Genomic DNA, 21,311 nt, shown 5'->3' on the forward strand with positions numbered 1-21,311 from the left:
TTTAACATAAGTTTGCGTTAAACCTTTTCATTGAGGTGGTGCAATAGAGTACAGTACTGCAGGCTACTTTTCTGACTGACAGTTGCCTGCAATTTGGCAGTTCGAATGTCACCAGGCTCAAGGTTGACTCAGCCGTCCATCCTTCTGAGGTGGGTAAAATGAGGACCCCGATTGTTGGGGGCAATATGCTGACTCTTTAAACCACTTAGAGAGGGCTATAGAGCACTGTGAAGCGGTATATACGTCTAAGTGCTATTGCTGTTGTTCAAAATTACGTACAATTATGACAACTATTCATAAAGAATTTAAGACTATAATTCTGATCAATTTACTCAAGGAGCTGAAATCTGTGATTAAAACCTCATCACTATGGATAAAATTATTTGTGTCAATGCTAACAATCAAATATGAATGTGTCCAGAAGGCTTGAAATAGAACCTCAATTTAAAACCTAAAGGGCACAGAATAAACTGGATAATATGATTAATGCATCATCTTTCTATTTCTTCGTTCCTATTTATTCTGACAAATCATGATCTTCCCTGTTAGATGAAGTGAAAGATTACTTCAGTAAAAAATAAAGTGTATGTTGGCTGTTCTCAATCTCTCTTAATGAAGATTATATTGGCTTGGTTATAATCCTAATTTTTATTTTATTTATAAAAATATCCATAGGGATACTGCTAAGAGCTGTTCCTCACCATGAAGTCTATTAGTCTTTGACCTAGCAAAAATTCATGTTGGCATATACCATGTCCTTTCATTGCTGAGATCTATTCTGCGACAGTAACAATGCAGGCAAGTTAGGATTTGTGACTATCTTAGTTTTCTTTCTACCGTACGTCATCCTAATGGGGGAAAGCAACCATCAATCTCTTTATAAAGTGGGAGATTGCAGGATGGGGTGAACTTAGATGGATGATTAGAATACAGGTTTAACAAACTTGTCTGGTAGTTCAAGTAATATGCTCAGGCATAAAAGGGTGTGGGGTAAAGCAATTAGGAACTCTCCCAGTGATCTTTGGATTTCCTCCTTTGCACCTGTAACCTGTTGATCAGGCTATTTCTGAACAGCAATTGTGAGGCTGTACACCTGTGCTCAGTAAATTACAGGTTTCTAGACAATTAGTGTTTCATTCTGTTCTTGGTTATATGTGACAGATGATGGAACCAGTACTTTTTCAGAATATTAAACCCATGTTTAAAGACTAACATTTTTTCACAAGAAACCCATAACTATATTTATTGGTTTTTATTCAGTTGCAGTGATGACAAATGCACTATTGGGGGGGCTTGAAAAAACAGTTTAGGGTTTAGATCATCATGAAGAAAATCTATGTGATTCCTAGGAATTGAAAATGACTTGATTGGACATAATCAATCAACCTGTCTTCACCAGAGCTAGGAAATGATCACTTGAAATTAGTCAGACAGATGCTTTTGTGGCCTGCTCTCTCTCCTACAGGCAAAGTCAAAATGGGCTTTCATTTCAAAGATGGCACTGCTGCAGACAGGAAGACAGATTTCCCTCTACTCTCTTCATATCCCCTTTTCTAAATTGATAACTATAGGATTGTATTATAAATTTGTATCGATTGAAAGACATTGTACTTTATTTTTAATGTTCTGGAGTTCTAGTGCTTAAAAATTTGGCTACTTTGTCAATAACAGTGAGTGGTGTAGCTAAGTAAACAATTATTTAGAAATAATTAAAGTTCCATTCACCACTCAGATTAATATATTGCTCCAATGTCTCCTGGTAAACCATATCACTTATATCTGAATACATCTCAATTAAAAGGTAATGGTAAAACCTCAATTATGCCAATACAAAACACCCTGGATAGCACATTCCATCCCAAACTACCAATACCATTTTAGCCTAGCCTGTCCTGTTAATTCAGAACAGTGTGGCTAATGTTTCAGTTCAGTGAATTATTTATTCTATACCTAAACATCTGATTAGATTTTCTCTCTTATAGTCATATCATTAGCTTACAAACATGTTTTAGTTTTTGAAGCATACCATTAAAGTTCCATGGGATCTGTGTTTCCTGTTGATCTGGATGTAACTACAGCATTAGGGTGATAATTGGGATTGGATAAGCAATATGATCATAAAGCACAATGAAATTGTACTGCTTAGTGACAGCAGCCTGGTGATTTCTGTTGCTATTGTTAAGTGAGACTCTCACATGACCATGACAGAGGAAGAGGTGCTAAAATTGTGTCCCAGGAAAACAGGTTGGTGCTATGGAAAGCAGTTGGATGGGTGCTACATGTGAATGCTATGGAGGGTGGGCACTTCCATTTATGGTAATTTTGAAGCCAGGCAGCCTTCTAAATCTAAATTAGAAGACAGTGATAATGAAGCTGTGACCTTTGAAATGGCTAATTATGTGCTAATAGTGGTACTTTTTCCAAATATGAATGAATATCTACACAGAAAACAGAAGCCTGAATGATTAAGATCTGGTTGTAAATATGCTGTAGACATACAGCATGGCAAAAATAATGTGAAGGAGTTACATTATGATGAAAATTCGAGTGATATTTTTTATATTGATATAAAAGCATAAACTGAAAGTAGAATGATACATTACCAAAGAGGCTCTAGGACCGTGATGGCAAACCTATGGCATGTGCTGGAAGTGGCATGCAGAGCCATATCTCCAGGCACGCCAGCCATCGCCCATTGCTCTTCTGGGTTCCAGCATGCACATGCGTGCTGGCCAGCTGATTTTTGTGCACGCAGGAGTGCCGGAAACTGAAAGAGCAGCTCCCTGGCACACATGTGCACGCTGGGAAGCTGAGTTTCTGGTTTCCAGCACATTGTATGCGTACCGGCCAGCTGCTCTTTACGCGCGCATGCGCTCCAGAAACTGGAAGACCAGGTGACCAGGAAACTGCTGTTCTGGTTTCTGGCATTCCTATATGTGAGCCAGAGGTGGGTTGCTCCTGGTTCAGCCTGGATTGGGTGAACTGGTAATAGTGGCGGTGGGAGGCTCAAACCGGTAGTAAAAACATTGGCAACCCACCACTGGTTCACCACCGCTGTTCCAAGTAAAGCTGTTTTTACAATTGACTGGTGTCAATGCCAATATTGTCAAAATGGTTTTGGGATTGCACCCAAGGCCTTTATTACTATTGGTATATTTTTGCTTTCTTTTGCCACAGCCATTCTACCTACAGTATATTTTCAAGTCTTTGTATTTGCTATCTTCTCTAGTTCTTTCTCCTCTATTCTACTGTCTCCAAGTACTGTAACATGCGCCAGACATCTTTGACTTTCTTATTGACAGTTGTTAAGTCTGGGGTATTATGTGGCAGATGCTTCTCCATTTAAGTTCTAAAGTCCCAGAACTTCTTCATTTTCTAATCATTGTCTACTTTGTATTTTCAATAGTTCTTGCTTGCAGAACTATTTCTTACGGATCTTCCAAGGCATCATTATTGCTATTTGGTCATGCTGTTGCTTGTAGTGAGACTATTCAATCTTTTTGCAGCAGCTAACCAGATGATCCATTGTTCTTTAGCTTCTTTGCAGAAATCACATCAGTTGTTGTCTTCTCAATTCTGGTTTTATATGCACTGGTTCTTAAATGTTGGCATTTAAGAATTAACACCATCATCCCTTCCTTTTGTCAGTTTTCCTGCTATTTCCATTGCCGGATCTTGTTGGTATCGTTGTTGTTGTTGTTTAACTGTAATGGTCATGTAATACTTTGCCTTGCTATCTCTCTTTTCCATGCTTCCTTTGATTTTTCTTGTAGGCCAGTTTAGTCTCTTAGGTATTCAGGAAACCTTAATAGTGTACTAGCTTCAGTGCATTTTATTTACTGTCCTTCAGATATTCTTCCAATGCCCCTTTTCTGCTTCTGTTGTGTGTACTTGCAATATTCCATGCTCACCCATTCTCTTTGAAAGTAGAATTTGTTAACCTCACTGTGTGAATGAAGGGCATTAATTACTGTCATGTTTCTGATCTTCCTGTCCAGGGCATTTGCTTCTACTTGACTCCAGTCTGCTATTTCAGCTATGGATCTAATGACTAGAATTGCCCAGATATTAATTGCCTTGATGATATTTTCACACTGAACTTGGACTTTAAAGTTCTTTTTCACTCTAATGATGTATTCATTTCTAACCTTCTTGACAATGATGTGCTTGATATTGTCAGCTTGAAGGATGCCCGGGTATTTGTAATGATCGTGTTCATCCAGACTCTTGATGTTATTTCCATAGAGCATCTTGATTCCTTTAGTTTTTACTATTTTTCTAATAGTAAGGGTGGCATATTTGTCCAGTCCAAACTCTATTGCAATATGTTGGCTTTATATATGGGCAGTGTGGAGTAATGATTCTATTTCAAAATAGAATACTTCTACATAGCTTCAGATCGTCCATGTAAAGGAGGTGAGATAGCCTGGCAAATGTTTTTGATGTTTGATAGCCATAGCCTGACTTGTTCTTTATTGTTGACAGAGGAACCAGTGCAATGACAAACAGGAATGCTGACAGTGAGTCCCATTGAAAGTCTCCTCTCTTGATATTAATCTGTCTCACTCTTTCATCACTGACCAATATCTGTCTTCCATTGTGCCACTGATCTTTGCACAATGCTTCTGATATTTCTACTGATTCCTGTTTTTGAAAGCATTTGGTTATCCAATTATGTGGCAGGGAGTTAAATACCTTCTTGTAATCAATCCAAGCTACATTCCAGTTGGTTTCCTTTCTCTTGCAGTTTTCCAATATCATCTTGTCAATTAGGAGTTGATCTTTTGTTCCTCTGCTATTGGGGTGATTTCTTTTTTGCTCAGGTGAAAAGAGTTTGTTTTCAACTAGACTGCATCAACTATCAATACCAGTTAGCAATTGGAAAGTTATTGGTGAGCAGGTAGTTGGCCTTCAGTTTCCTGGTACTGCCCCTTTTGTTGGATTATTCATTATCAGGTAGGTTTTACCAGATGTTAACCAATCTTCAATTTTACATGCTCTCAGTATATAAAACTGTTTGGCAATGAGTTGGTATAGACCAGTCAGATGTTTCACCTCAAAACCATGCAGTTTATCTTCACCTGGGGGCTGGTGTTAACCAACTATTGCTCTTTCTTGCCTGTTCCCCCACTATTTCTGCTGTTGATTGGGTATTCTTTGTTCTTCTTGTTCTTCAGCTTATTTTCTTTCATTTGCCTTAACTTGCTTGCATCTGCTCTTAGCATACTTATCTTATTTTCCAGGCTTTTTCTTTTCTTTTCCAATTTTGTGTTCAAGATGTTCAATTATAACTGCAGCCATTCCGTTCATTAGTTGATTTGTTTCTTGCAATAAGTCTGTATTTATATTTGATATTACAATATTGGCATCTTTTAATAGTTGTATCTTTGGAACTGTTTCTTTGGAGCAGTGTAGTGCCTAGAGGTGGAGTTCTGGCCTCACAATCTGGAGGATGTGAGTTCAATCCTAGGTAGCAGCAGATATTTGTCTCTCCGGGCATAAAGAAAAGAAATCTGCTGTGAGCTCTGTGTAGGTGTCAGGAAGGGCATCCGGCCAGTAAACATTCAGGTCCATTCAGTCACCACAACTCCACACTGATACAAGAGATTTCAGGGTCAGTAAAAGAAAAAAAAAGCTGTTTCATTTGGTGTGTCTTCCAATAGTCTTAAGTCCTTAAGCTAATAGTCCTGTAACCATTTTTCACCATATGTTCAGGAAGTCCAACACACACCATATTTCCCCCAAAATAAGACTCTGTCTTATTTTCTTTTTGCTCCCAAAATAAGCACCAGGTCTTATTTTCAGGGGATCTCTTGCCCGCTTACCTTATGACCACCGCAGCCATGACTCCCATGCCCCAACACCTGTTGCGCTGCTGTCCAACTTCTTCTGCAGCTGCTCACAGCCGCTCATGGCATGATGAGTCGCAAGATGCCATGAGGCTCATCACATTGGTGCCCCCTGAATGGCAGAACGCCACCAGGCTTGTCGCGCTGGTGCCGTTTATGGGAGCACTAGCACGGCAAGCCTCACGGCATCCTGCTCATGGAAGCACCAGCACGAAGAGTCTTACGATGTCCTCAGTGCAACGAGTCTCACTGCGTTCTGCCACTTGTGGTGGCACCAGCGCAATGCACCTCATGACATCCAGCCACAAGTGGCCGCAAAAGGCTGCAGAAGAAATTGGGCAGTGGTGCATCAGGTGTCAGGGCATGGGAGGCCTGACTGCAGCAGTCCTCAGGTAAGCAGGAACAGGACACGTGGGGCACCTCCACCTCCCCACCCCAGCTTGATTTTTATGCCTGCGCCTCATCTCACCTTGTACAACCAGACAATGGACAGGGCTTAACTAGGGCTTATTTTGGGGAATATATATTAGGCACAGGGATGAAAATCAGGCTAGGGCTAGTTTTCGGGGTAGGTGATATTTTTTAGGAAAACATGATAGCTTTGACTTTGTTAATGACTGATCCAGAATGGGTTTCTGTAAATTACATTTCACCATGTTATTTATGGGAGAGACTCTTCATCCGGGTGTTTAGCATTGCCACGGAATACACACACACACATAATGTAATGGTTCATCTCACAATCAGATGTTTAGACTGGATTTGACATTTTTATCCACGTAATCCTTTATTATTATAATTTTCATCTGCCTTTAAAAAAAAAGGTCAACTCAAGGCAGCAAACATTCCTAATACTTCTGCCTATTTATTGGGATGCCATCAGAAAATAAACCCAGGTTTAACCTGAAAAACCCAGTTCTTGAATATCAAAAGTAGATTATATATTTCTTTCTTGAAAGTGTTAAATTTCTGATATCAAGTAATCACTATTGTTTGGCAATTATCCCATTTACTATTGACTCAACAGTTGCTTTATGTATGTAATTTTTTCTTCTTCTCACTTGACTTCTTTTTCTGATCATATGTTGTACTGCCTATATTAAGCTTACATATAAGCATTATCACAGAACTTCAAAACTGTTCCTGAAATTTTTGCTTCCTCTGGCCAGACACACTAACATGTACATTACTGTTACAGGCTTTGTTGAAACCTGTCAATAAGAAAAACTAAATTTGTAATAAATGCTGGCCCAAGAATTACATTTTTTTAAAGTCAACATCACATTCCCCTAAACCAAATGCTTTTTAAATAATACAATACCTAATTTAAAACTGGGAGACCAAGGTAAAGAAAGTATCTTATAAATACAGTAACTGATATCCAAATAGTACATCAAGACTATGCAAAACCTGGGCTCTTCTTGAAGATGGGAAGAGAACATTTAAGATTCCATTTCCAACAATAACATATTTTGAGATTACATGGGAAAAACAGGATTAAGACTCAAAGGAACACCTAAAAGATTGAATAATCAATCTAAAAAGCTGGTTGAGAAAAATGTGAAGTTGATAAACAATGACAGTTTAAAACCTGGTCCTAACCAAACTATCTGAATGCCTGATGCAAAGCTTACCTTCTAAAGAATCTCAGCAATAATCAAGTTGCTGTTGATCAGCAAGTACCAGATGCAATGTGAACCAGAAAAGAACCTAGGGAGTTGTTCCTCTTAGTTGTTTTCCCTAGGAAGGTAGTGGATTATATATTCTCTTGCATCACTACTACTGACAGGTTAATAACAATTTTGGGCATTATCTTAGACCACCTTTCTACAATTGCATATATTCATGTTGCAAACTACTATTTCTATCACTAGTTTCAACAGCACCACATTTCACCTCCAGTTCTATTTTCTTTTATTATTTCTTTTCCATTCTATTTCTCATTTTATCATAATTGTGTTTGTTAATTGGTAAGCATATTGACTATACACACATGAGAAATATAGCACACATCAAATGTAAGAAAGGAACATATGAAATATTGTGTGAAATAATATTGCTAATAATTAAAGTAAAAATAAATAAAAATCTCAACGCAATTACTTGGCAGTAAGCCTGGCTGATTTCAGTAGGGCTTCTGAAGAGATATGTATAAGAAATCCAATATTTGAATTAGAATTCTTTGGATAAAATTCTCTTAAATGCAATGAGAGTGTTGTGTAAATACCTATACATTCATGACTGTCATCTAAACATGTCAGCATATTAACTGCACTAGTTATATTAAGAAAACATTCCTCATTTGTGCTAGAAGATTTTGTAGAATTTTCTCACAGTGGTACAGGTAGAAAGAAAAATGTAAAGCATTGATTGAAATAGAAGAAATAAATAGGTAGAATAGCAAAATTGGTATCACTTACCTGTTACTGAGAATCTTGCACAGCTTTGAACTCCAAGAACTATGGAATGCAAGTGAGATATGTATCTCAAAATCACCACCGGGAATCCTGGGAAAATGTTAAACATGTCATAGTAAGTTGTCAATAACAATAATTTCCAATAGAATAGAAAAAATGTTCTGGATTTCCTTTTCGCCCACTCTAATTTTGTTTCACATTCTTTCATTTATGTGGAAGAATTTAGGCTCTCTCTCTCTCATGACTCACTTCCTTAAAAGACAAAACAGCACTGGAAGAAGAAAGAGGGTGTGCCTTAACATGTAGGCTTCACATCAAAGTAATGTCTATAATTTATTCCATCATTCTCCTCTTGTGAAATTGGAGATCCACCCAGCATATTTTATTGGCACATTTTGTTGGAAACAGAATTCTGATTATCCACTGTCATCATTGTTTCATGTCAGTATAACCCAGTTCTATACAATTTCTGGAGGATCTACCAATAGACACATATTCTATAGTCTGAATGTTTTTCAAAAGTAAGCCACACTAAATTCAGATGGAGTAGTAATTTGATATATCACATAGACTTTATTACTGCATCTAAATACATAGAATTAGAGATACAGATCATTGAGCAATACATAATTGCTGTTTTTCATTCAGCCACATGGTTGAGCAAATGTGATATATCTTAGTACTAAATGTAAATTTATAATTATTTAAAAAAACAAAATAAACACAATTCAAAAAATACAGTTTTCATTTACAAAACCATTCAAAACAAGGACTGGGAGCCTATGGCACTCCAGATGCTGTTTGATTTTGATTTCTATATGGCCAGGTAACTGGACATCCAATGACATTGAGAGGGCTTGTTTTCCCTGATTTAAGGCACTTCCACTGCAAATAGTAACTAGGACATTATGTATAATTTGAAAAATAAAATCACACTATTTCTTACACTACTCTTCTTTTTAATCATTTTAAAAATATGGGAATGGTTCTTCAATTTTAGAAATTGAATTTCAATTTCATGAAATTCAGCACAAAATTAGAATACAAAACTAGAATCCATTAATCTAGATAATTTGTAATCTAACAGACGAAAATCCAAAAGATTTATGAGAAATTCAGTTCTAAGAATTGTTGTTCTAGAGTAGACAAGGGAATAGAGACAAGAGAAATTTACATTGTATTTATTAAAAAATAAATTTGCATGAAGTTCAATGTACTATCAAGTAAGCATGTATATATACAGTCTTTAAATGCAATGGTTTTGTTGGCCAATCTATAGGAAAAATTCAAGATTGCTCTTCACATTCCCTTATTCAGTACATGAACATATCAATAAGCGCTTTTTCTTAATTATGTCATTATCTTTATATCAACCTCTTGGGACACTTTAAAGTCATCCTAGCTGGTCTAGGTTTAAAGTAATGTTTTCCCTCTTCTACTACACAGTTTGTGCTTCACCAATATTGCTGAAATTGGAATCTGCACAGTACCAATGGACACTTTGGCCTTCTGCAGTCATTTTCCTTGTGGTTTATATGAATTGACCTCCATGCTCATGTCGCTTGTGCTGCAGGAGATGCAAGATACCTGGCTTTTGCAAACTAGCTTAGATTTAGACTTAGAATAACTTTATTTTCACTTTAAATGTACCCTAATTGGCATACATTAAAATGAAATTTCGTGGCATACAGCTCTCAAAGAGTCATCATCTCCAATATACACTACTGTGGAAATAATATCTGACTTGGTCCATTCCATAGTCTTTTCAAGACTTTGACAGGCTCCTGACCAGCACAGATTTAATGATCTTTGAAGAGCATTAGACTTTTCTTTCAAAGAGAGTATTAATACTATTTTGAAGGATTGCTAAAGCTATATTAAAAAGAATAGGACTAGGTTCTGTACCTGCTGACAGCCCAGGGGAGGAGGGCGACTATTGCTATTTGTGAGTTGTTGCAAGCTTTCGAGGACTTTGCTTCACAGATAATCAAATGTGAAGTGTTGAAGTTGGGCTTAGAGGAACATCTGGGATTGCTGATAGTGTATTACTCTATCTGCTGCCCAGTGTCATCCCTGCCTGAGCTGCTGGATTTGTTCCCAAGTTGGCAAGGCTGTTGGTCCTTTGAATTTTATTTTGCCATCCAAGTGCTTTAAGTTACTGAGCACCTAGGAATTTGTGGCCTGAGCCAAGTTACTAATGGCCTGCATACTTGCTATATTTTTAGGGGGTCATGTTGGGATTAATACAGAATCTGGAAGTGGCAGACATTGACCTCATCCATTGCTATGGACATATTGCCTTTCAAATCACTGCTGTTATCCCGTCCTGGGGGGCCTCTCTGCTGTTAACCTGGCCACCTGTTTCCGGATCCAGGCCCTTCTTGAGTTGTAAAAGCAGCCAGGGAGGCAACTTGCAGTTATGTTCATGCTGTGTTCTCAGCTTAACAGAGGGGATAGTATCACCTATCATGAAAGAGGTGGTGGTCCTCTCATCCCCTCACAAGTCCATCCTTGAACCCATCTGCTTTCGATAATTATCATCCAGTTTCCCTCCCTTTTGGGAGATGGTTTTTGAGAAAGTGATTGATCTATAGTTGATGAAAACCTTATAGGCAACAGAGTATGTGGTCTTCTTTCAGTCAGGTTTCAGGACCAGATTTAGTACTGAGGCAACTTTGGTCACACTTGTAGATTACCTATGGTAGAGCTAGGTTAAAGGTAGCAATCTTTTTCCAAGACTGGGTCCAGCTGGTATTGGTTGGGGGGTGGGGACCAATTACTCTCCTGGCCTCTTCTTTGAGGGGTGCCGTAAGATTCTACTCTCTACCTTCCATTTCAAAATCTACATGAAACCACTACTGGGTACCATCCACAGTTTGGGGTTCAGCATTATCAATATATTAATGATACTCAATTATATTTCTCGATTCCAGCCTGGCCACGTGAGATTACCAAAATTCTGTCCCAGTATCTATAGTCTGTATGTATTTGTATGGGTAGGAACTGTCTTCAACACAGTTTTGAAACATTTCGGGTATTTGGCCCACCCAGACTTAGGGAATTCCACCTTTGTCTTTGGATAGGGTTGTACTTCTCCACTTAAGAGTGGTGCACAACCTACGGCCATCCTGGATTCACACCTCCCATTTGATAAGCAAGTAACAGCTGTGGTCAAGAAGGTGACAGCTATTTGTACAGATTCATCTGGTGTGTCAGTTGCACCCTTTTGTAGATCAGGAGACACATCACTCATGTCCTGGTCACCTCATGGCTTGACTACAGCTTTTATATGGGCTGCCTTGAAGACCAATTGGAACCTTCAGTTGGATCAGAATGTAGCAGAGCAGGCAGGCCTTAGGATATTTATAAAGCATCTTTAGTTTGTAATTTGCAGTCGTTGTAGGTTTGCATGTGGGTGCCATTCAAAGTGATGGCTGCTATCTATAAAGCCCTTCATGGAATAGGTCCTGGTTACTTGAGAAACCACTATCTCCCATTAAATAACACCCTCTATCAGAACCATGGAAGTGCACAGTCACTGTCACATATATAAAATAAATATAAAATAAAAAGACTACATTTGATAATGACAATAGAATAAATCAAAGAGAAAGTACTAAACATAAGTTTTAAAAAACATTGTGACAAAATGTTCTAGTGACACATTCTCCCATTCCCTCCTCTTTGCTTCCTCAGTTGCTGACCACAGTCTAGATATTTGTCTTGCACATTGAACATTAAACAGTATTGTTAGTTATCTGAGTTCTTGAGTCCTTTAACCTGGTGTTTTTTATTGGTCTTTTTTCTTCAAAACCCTATTCCCAATGTCTAAATTTGTCTTGCTGACCCAGACCTTTGCTGCAGAAATCTTTTCTTTCCTTGCATTATCCCTTTCCCATGCTCTTCAGCCTGGGTCAAGGTAAATAACTTACAGATTATGCCATCTCTTTCCAGGCATGCAGTATACTTAGCAAATTAAGCTATTAAAAGGGATAGAGATTGGAGGGCAGAGGTGCGGAGTTTCATTTCAAAACGTAATGGGTGATGGTGGTGAAAGTTAGACAAGTCTGTAAATCCCAGGGTTTTTTGTTTTCTTTATTGAAGAAATGTGGATTTGGGTGGATTTGAAGATATGCAAATATTGAAATTATAGCTTGAAAGGCTAGGAAACCCATCCTTTTTTTTGCCCCAGAAGGGCAGCAGCAATCAGGAAAGACAGGCACATCCCATCTTTTCCTTCCACATTGTTTGTTGCCAGCAAGCCAGTCAGCTGTGTGTCAGGCATGTATGCAAGTTACCCAATGGATGGGAAATGGAGCATAGGATAACTGTGGTGAGGAAGGCTGTGGGAGAGCCAAGGGAGGTGGCCTTGTACCTGTATTAGGCCTCCCAGGATCTGTCCCACCCCTGAGGCACCCCACACTCCACTTATTGACCTGTGCGTTCAACGAATGCACTGGGAAGAGCAGGGATGATTGGTCAATATTTGAGGCAGTTCTTTTAATATTTGTCCTGACATTTGATCCTAATGGACAAGCTCCAATATGATTGTAATTTAAGGACTACCTGTATTCCACATTGTATTTCTAGGTGTTGCTATTCCGTGGCAATGCTAAACAGTTTGCTATTATCATTTGCTCCTTCTGTGTTACCTTATATCCTTTCCCAAAACCTGGTTAAGGTTTTAGCAAAATTTCAAAATTGCTCAAGGCTCCTGATTAAAAATATTCACCAGAGATTCAGACACATAGGAGTGGTTGTGTCAAACAGAAAGGCAGCTCTTCCATTATAATTTCATACCTCTCTGTACTTACAACCAGTTAGTTCAGCAACTTGGTAGATGGCTAAACTTAAAATCTACACTTGATTATATTCACCTATTCCTACTTGTCCACATGTTAAGTGATTATTTTTCCAACAATAGATGATGTTGAATAGGAGTGGAAACAAACCCACAAGAATCATCACTTTTCTGAACCTGTCCTAGGGAACATAGGAAAATCACTATCACGACATTGCATTACTAGCCTCATTGCAATTAGAAGTATTCCACTTTTCTGCTGCATCATGAACTGAAGGGAAGCCCTTACATAAAGTACTTCTGGGACTTTAAACCTTCTAAAGTCCTTCTTGCATCCACATTTTCTAGTGACTAACCAAATACATATGGAAAGCCCACATACAAGGTATTAGCATTCAGCTATTTCTAGCCATTTCATATATAAAACTTGATACCATAGCATTGGTTTCATGATTTAGACTCACAGGGTTGGAAAGGAACTCAGTTGTCTTCTCCAACTTCCTGAATTTGAGCTGGGATCCTCCAATCATAGTCCTCTAATATTTCTTTCTAGAGATAGATCATACTCAGGAAACTGTTTAACAACTGTCAGAGTATTCCTCATTTCAAGTTTGGATCGTCTTCGGTAAAGCTTCTGCTGCACTTGCTGGTTCCCATCCTACCTTCTTAGGATAAAGCTACATCTCCCCCCCCCCCCCCCCCAGGTGACAGCCCTTTAAATATTTGAGGAACTGCTCCCTCTGGTTTTCTCTCTAGACTAAACATACCCACTTCTTATTGGATTTTATCTTCATCTTCTTCGGAATAAGGTCACTCCTCATTTAAAACTTATAAGATGATAGCTATCATCTCCACATTTTACAGCGGAGGATTCCACAAGTTAATTATGAACTATACAAAACCCATCGGTAAAGCTGAGTTTTGTCTTGTTCTGCATCTGCGCCTAAATTAAGCTTTATGCAGCCTTTATTGGATCTTCAGACATTCTTTTCCTTATAATTTTTATAGCAGGAACAATTGCCGTTAAAGAACCGTTATTATTTCCCAGTTCTTCGTTGAAGTGCGATTGACCTCAATTTCCTGACGGCGGAGGACTACAATTCCCAACGTGCATTTCGCTGCCCCCTTTGTGATGCTCCTCTTCCCCCGCCGCCGCTGCTATCCTTTGAGGAAGGGGAAGAGCGGAAAAAAACTAAGACTCTCGCGAGAGTCTTGAGAGCAAAGGGGAAGGGTGGTGTTGCGCGTACAAGTTTGGGGTCTGACTGGGCCATCGCGCCACTTGGAAAAGACACCGAAAGGGAGCGGTTCGCTTGTGGGCGGGCCAGCCCGGGGCGTTTTCTTTTGCGTCTGCGGCCCAGTTAGCGCTGAGTAACTCCTATGGCGGCTTCTGCGGCTGAGGAGAAGGCGGCGACCCCGAGCGACCTCTCCCCGAAAGAAGAAGGGGAACTAGAGGACGGAGAAATCAGCGACGACGACAATAACGATGCACCCCCTGAACCCAGCGGCAGAGACCGGAGTGGCGCCCGGGGCCCTTACGCCCGACGCAGGCCGCCTCCCGACCTGCGGAACAGCCTCCCGTCCTCCTCTCGCCGCTTCCCTCACTTGCGCCACCAGCCTCCCCCGGAACTCGGACACGTCCACGGGCACGGCGGAGGTGGCGGGTACCGGCTCAAGGAGCCTTTCCGTCCCCAGCCGCCTCCTTCCTCGTCGTGCTCGCGGCTGCCACCCGGCCCTCACCCCGACGCCGGCCCGCGACTCTCGTTCTGGGAACGCAGCCACAACGCGCTGGACCGGTTTCGTTTTCGAGGCAGGGCCTACCGGGGCGGAGGCCGATGGGGCAGGAGCCGAGGTGGCAATTTCCCTGGAAAGCCCTCGGGAGGAGGTGGTGGATACAGCGGCAGCCAAGGCTGGAGGGAGCCTTCGCCTCGGAAATGTATCCTTGTCATAACAGTTGCCTCTTGCTGCTGCTGCTGCTGTTTTATCTCGAGGGAGATATGTGCATGAGGGCGACTTAAATGTGCTATCTTGGTTCGTTTAAGTCTGATTACAGGTGTCGGTTAGCTCATACAAAGCGATGATTCGGGAGAAATCCTGCTGTCTCGTCTTGCTCAAGGTTGGGTGGAGACTACGGTGACGACATCATAAAGGGTCAAGAGCTGTTTCTAGTCGGAGGGTGATTGAGGATCTGAATGCAGAGTTATTGAGATTTCCCTATAATAATGGGAATTGTGCGCTCAACAGATCACCAGGTTGGGAGAACTGTTTTAGAAACGGGGAAAGTTGCAAACATGAATGTTTAAAAGAATATTTGCAGAAGGGGGGCATGCAGATGTTGACCTGCTTGGAAAGCTGCTGAAGAATTGAACATTAATAGAGATTAGAAAAATTCACTGCTGTCATTTTGGCTCTACTTGGTTATTGAGCTTTGAAAGATTTAGAACTTAATTTCACATTTATGTAGATTATTAGCTATTCAGTTTTGGAAGAGTACAGTGGGTGTTCTTCATTGCATTAGTGCTAAGGAGCCTTGTCAGATATTGTACATTAACCATTTTTTAAAAGTCCATTGGATATGTTTTTCTAATATGATTAGGATAGTTTTTAATTTGTTTATGAACTTTCAAGCGTTTGGTAGGAATAATTCAGGGAGATATAGTATGCAACTTTGTATACTATATTGGTATTAGTATAATGCTTTCTAAACAGTCAAAAGATTATATTGCAAACTACATAGCTAAGTCTGTGTTACTAAGAATATATTGTGGGGCATGTGACCTGCATTGACCCAATTAGGGTCAGATATTAACACAGAATTCTGGTAGATTTTTGCTGCTTTTGACTAGAGACTTTATATCTTCCTTTTCATTGAAGGTGTATTTAATGAGTTTGAGTTGATGTTGAATATCATTGCCAAACATTACTACAACCACTTATATCTTCAATGCATACCTCTTAAGTAATATTTTTGTTTGGATTGGTTATAATTGTGTAATTTTATTCATGCAACTATGGAGTAGGATGTAGTTTTGGTGTGTATGTCTGCATTTCAAATATATAAAGATGCATTAAGATGCATTCAGAAATTTTGAGAGCTGTTATTGAATGGGTATTTCAATTTATCTTAGTATTCTTATTTTGAGTGAAAGTACTTCTCAAACAGTCCTCTATTGCTGCATAAGGTTTTTATTTTTCATTTTCATAGTTTAATGAATATATAATTATATTCAATTATTCTATTCAATTATATTTTAAAAGTGTAAAATTGCTTTAAACAGTTTTACATGATCATCTTGTCTTATGAGAATTATTTCAACATTACAAATGTCAATTAAATTTTAGATAAATTGTTGATACCTGTATTTGAAACTTTGCCCTGCCATTAGGGCCTAGGCCACTGGGTTGATAATTTGCAAAATGGAATAATTTATATATTTGCATTGTGTGTTGCCCTTTCAAATATTCAACCCATCTGACCCGTACTGTCTTGCTATAACCTAGAGCAGTGGTGGGCAACCTTTTTTTTCAACTGAGCCAAATCTCGCCAAAACCACGATTGAAATTTATTTTGAGAGCCACATTTTTAAAACCGAAAATACATAGGATGGTACACTGTTTTTAGTTTCAATAAACTCTGGCATTTGAAGCACGCAAGTCTTAAAGCTGTCAAGTTACAAAATCCTTGCATCCCTAACCCTTTAGGAAAAAAACCCCAAGGGGTCTTCAAACCTGACAGCTTTAAGACTTGTGGACTTCAACTCCCAGAATTCTGAGAATTGAAGTCCACCAAGGGCATCAATCATATTAGCCCAGGGATCTGCAAAATTGGCTCTTAAGACTGGTGGACTTCAACTCCCAGAATTCTGAGAGTTGAAGTCCACCAAGGGCATCAATCATATTAGCCCAGGCAGGGATCTGCAAAATTGGCTCTTAAGACTGGTGGACTTCAACTCCCAGAATTCTGAGAATTGAAGTCCACCAGTCTTAAAACAGCCAACTTTGCAGACCTCTGTGTTAGCCCAAAGCCTGGCGCTGGGCGGGCCTTGCTCCCCCATTGGTGGAGTCCCAGGAAGCAAGAAGGGAGAAAAAGAGACGGAGGCCAAGGAGCTTCTCCACCCCCCCAAAAAAATCTTATCAGGGAGCCGGCGGGCAGTAGCAAATTAGCTGATCACGCGGCGTGATCGGCTAATTTGCTACTGCCCGCCCGGCTCCCCGGTTAGATTTTTGCTGGGAGGAGGCGGGGGGGGAAGCTCCTTAGCCTCCGTTTCTTTTTCTGCCTCCTCGCTTCTCGTCCCCGCCCGACTTCAGGATCCTCCCTAATCATTGTGGGTCGAAAAGAAAAAAGGGAAAGAGGCGCTTGTTTTGAAGTGCCCGAGAGGAGGGAGGGGAGCGGGCGCCCGGCACACAGAAGAGCCACATTAAAGTGTGCAAAGAGCTGCATGTGGCTCGCGAGCCGCAGCTTGCCGACCACTGACCTAGAGAGTTCCATTTGTCTAGTGGTCTAGTGCCAGTTTGGTGTAGTGGTTAAGGGTCCAGGTCTCATCTTAGCCATGAAAGCTAGCTGGGTGTATTTTGACAAATCACATTCTCAGCCTGACTTTCCTCAGAGGGTGGTTGTGAGGAAATGAGAAGGAAGGTGTGTTGGATATGTTTGACACCTTGAGTTATTTGTAAAAATAATAAAAGTGGGATACAGATAGATAAAAACTTTAGCAATAAATAGTACTTTAATATTAAGTTAAATACTGAATAACTTATACACTTTTAATCTTATCAAATAGCTAAGTTAGACTCTTGTAAGTTTGAAACTTCCAATTTTTATCAGTTCAATAATTATTGAATAAAATCATCCAGTTTATAGTTCTTCAGTCTTCTGTTTAGTTTAAAATGCCTTGTAATTAAATGTAAGGAAAATCACTGAAAAGTATAAATGTGACCCATTAAGTATAAATAACATCAGAAATGAAAGTGAATAGACAATATCTACCAATATCAAAAACCTAAGTTTTCCTTAGGAAAATTTGCAATAATTAGAATATTGTAGATACAATTGTGTTGTAGAATTATTTTGTAGCCTCATATCTTAACACTATGCCTAGTTGTACTTTTTAGATCTGATTACTTGACCAAATTCCTAGCAGACTTCAAGAAAATATCACTCGGGATATGTACTGAGGCTAAACATATTTCAGATAAATGATCAAGCTTGATTGTTGCAGTATCTTCAGGGGATATATTTAAAGTGCCAGAGAAGAATCAGGTGCAATGACAAGCACAAAATTTTACTGATGGTGAATAAATTCAAAGTACAATATATGTTAAATTCTGAAAATCTTTTAGAATATATAATAGTAGTATAGCCTTTATTGTCATTGTACAAAATAAATACAATGAAGTTGGTTATGATTTATAATGATGTGAGCATAGAGTAAAATCTCTTAATGCCAAACATTACATTTCAATATTTGCATATCTTCATTGTAATGATATCAATAAATGTATCCTAGATAAATTCTTTAATTAATGCATCAGCCAAAACATTTGGAAAGTCCCCATCTCGCAAGCAGAACTATTCTTCTAAAAATGATAACTCAGTTGAAGAGAGTTTTGAGGATCTTTTGTTGAAATACAAACAGATTCAACTAGAACTTGAGTGTATTAATAAAGATGAGAAACTGGCTCTAAATAATAAAGAAGACAGTGCCCAACAAAGCAACAGTGAAGTAGCAAGTCCACAGGACCAAATAACAATTGAAAATGTCAGTATTACAAAAGATGCTGTAAATGAAGTGTCTCCTGAGGAGAACAAAGTATTAACTTTTCAGGCATTTGAACTGAAACCTCTTAGGCAAAAACTGCCCACGCTAGCTGAGAGGAGCAAGTTGAAAAAAGCAAAAGATGGAATAAAAGAACATTCACCGAAAAGTGACCAGGATATCAATGAAGGTATATATATATTTTAAAAAGTTGATTATATGTAACCTTTTTGAAGTGAAATTTGATTCCTTCAATTTTTAAAAATATTTCTCAATAAAAAAATAAAGTTTAAATTTTATTATCAGAAATAATGCTTAGAAGCTAAACTTTTCAATTTATTAAGATTATTTGCTTTTTCTGGTTATTGGAATTAAGGAAGCTATCAATTTTTAAAAAGCCAATAGTTGAAGTAAAATGTATTAAATATGAATCATCGAACTTACAAATGAAACATTCCTTTCATATAGGCTGCAATCACATAAACTAAGTATGGGTTATTTTAACATTGATTTACTGAATTAAGCCAATTGACTGGGTTTGCACATTTCAAGTCATAAAAACGATAGCAAAGGTTAAAATTAACTAGAGTTTTGTGTTATATGCTTACTATGAAACTCTTTTTCCCATTCCTGAACATCATTCAATATATACAATCATTTATGTATTGATAGTGTATATTGAAAGAGAATACAGCAGTTTTTTTTCCGAATGTTCTATTGTGGCTGTAATCCATTTTTCTACTACTTTACCATTGGAAATCCTGCAATCCAGATGAAACTTTGTTTATCAGATATGTTCTCTGTCATCTAGGCATAAATATTTTGAATATCATTACAGTTTTTAACCATGGTTAGTAGAATGAGGTTTCATTAGCTAAATTGAAAGAACAGGAAGTCCACAAGTTAGGACGATCCATTTAATAACTATTCAGAATTATGACAGTGCTGAAAAAAGTTACTTATGACCAGTTCTGGCTTTTATGACCATTGCAGTGTCGCCTCAGTCACATGATCAATATTCAGGTGCTCGACAATGGGTATACAACGGTTATTATATACGATGGTTATGTAATTGCCATTTACAACTTTCCCAGGGTTTTCCAACAAGCAAAGTCAGTGGGAAACCAGATTTGCTTAATGACTGTGGCAAAAAAATATATATCTTAAAATCAAGGATAACTCCCTTTATGACTGCATTTCTTAGCAACAAAAAATTTGGTCCCAACTTGGTTATGAGTCAAGGATTACTTGTTGTGTTGCTTTGGTGGTGATCTCCAACTGATCTTCATTCTGATTAAAAGGAACTTGAAGCCTTCCTTTTGAACTCTTTTACTATTCTGTTGTTATTTTTCAAATTTGAAGTTGGTTCCCAGCAGTTAATTAATTAATTAGGAGATATGAGTAGTCCTCGCTTAATGACCCTAATTAGGACCAGAATTTTCATTGCTAAATGATGTGGTCATTATGCAAAACATCATATGATTGCACCACTTAGTGATAGCATTTTTGCTAGTCCCAGTGGAGATCATTAAGCCACTGCCACAATGTTGTTAGGTCAAGACCTCATGCTTCTCCCCTAACATGCTCACCTCTGCTTCAATTTCCCCACACCTATCTCTCCTCTTCCTGCCCTATTGGCTGCCCTGCACTTTCTGCCTCTCTTGTCCCATGCCTCACCCTTCATCCTGCCATCCTAACTCTTGAAGGGGGTCTTGTAGTCTAACACTTGCCCAGTGCAGTAATTGCTGTCTAGCCTTTCCTTGAAGACCGCCTGTAATAGAAAACCTTCAACTTCAGAAAGTAGGCTGTACTGTTGCTTAATAGATCTCACAGTCAGGAAATTCCTCTGTTCAAGTTCAAATATCTCTGTAAAGCTTTCACCATTAGTTCTTATCTTTCCTTTGGGTGCTAAGAGAATAAATGTACTCACACTTTCCCGTGGCATCGCCTATCAGAAGACTACTAACATGTCTCCCCTTAACCTTATTTAAGTTAAATGTACTGAATTCCTTTTTTTTCTGTAGGATTTATCTTCCAGTCCTCTTACCATGCTTTTTTCTACATTTTTAAATCAAATTGTTTGAACAATATTGTCATTATAATTAGAAAAATAGGGTTCTCTCTTTTTTCCCCCAACAGATGAAAAAGAACAAAAACTTGACACTTCTGATGCTGCAGTAGAGAAGGTAAAACATTGCTTTCACCACTAAAATCAGGAGCTTTAGCAAAGCATCGATTTGCAATATGTCTTAATTTGAAAAGAAGTGCAACTGAGCTTAATGGGGGTAATTCCTAACATGTTTCAAAGTTCTAAGTTAGAAAAAAAATCTCTGGCACTATATAACCTGAATTAATGAGTTTATCTTGTCAATGAAAACGTTCTTTTAAAATTCGAAGTGTGATTTTGCTGTCGCAGCCAATGCAATTTTTCAGTTTGCCACAATAATAGGGGGAAGCGAGAGCCACCTTTGGTATGCCAGTTCCAGTTGGC

The 21,311-nt window shown here is 38.7% G+C and overlaps 2 protein-coding genes across 3 annotated transcripts in view; one reads left to right on the plus strand and one right to left on the minus strand.

The window, feature by feature from the left end:
- Window positions 1-13,765, minus strand: part of TMEM19 (transmembrane protein 19) — a 41,514-nt gene extending 27,749 nt beyond the window's left edge. The window contains exons 1-2 of the mRNA XM_081957334.1: window positions 13,532-13,765; window positions 8,270-8,356 (exon numbers count right to left, since the gene is read on the minus strand). The gene's annotated coding sequence lies outside the window, so the exon portion shown is untranslated. The remainder of the gene's footprint in view (window positions 1-8,269; window positions 8,357-13,531) is intronic.
- A 456-nt stretch (window positions 13,766-14,221) lies between these two features.
- The window catches only part of ZFC3H1 (zinc finger C3H1-type containing), a 44,373-nt gene continuing 37,283 nt past the window's right edge, over window positions 14,222-21,311 (plus strand). For both annotated transcript variants that reach the window (XR_014175728.1, XM_081957422.1), the window contains exons 1-3: window positions 14,222-15,000; window positions 18,597-19,010; window positions 20,960-21,006. Coding sequence is in view for 1 of the 2 variants with exons in the window: in XM_081957422.1 (XP_081813548.1) it covers window positions 14,445-15,000; window positions 18,597-19,010; window positions 20,960-21,006 (1,017 nt within the window). In the remaining variant the exon portion in view is untranslated. The remainder of the gene's footprint in view (window positions 15,001-18,596; window positions 19,011-20,959; window positions 21,007-21,311) is intronic.

This window comes from Natrix helvetica (assembly GCF_964273705.1).
Source record: "Natrix helvetica genome assembly, chromosome: 6".
In the NCBI taxonomy this organism is placed as follows: domain Eukaryota; kingdom Metazoa; phylum Chordata; class Lepidosauria; order Squamata; family Natricidae; genus Natrix; species Natrix helvetica.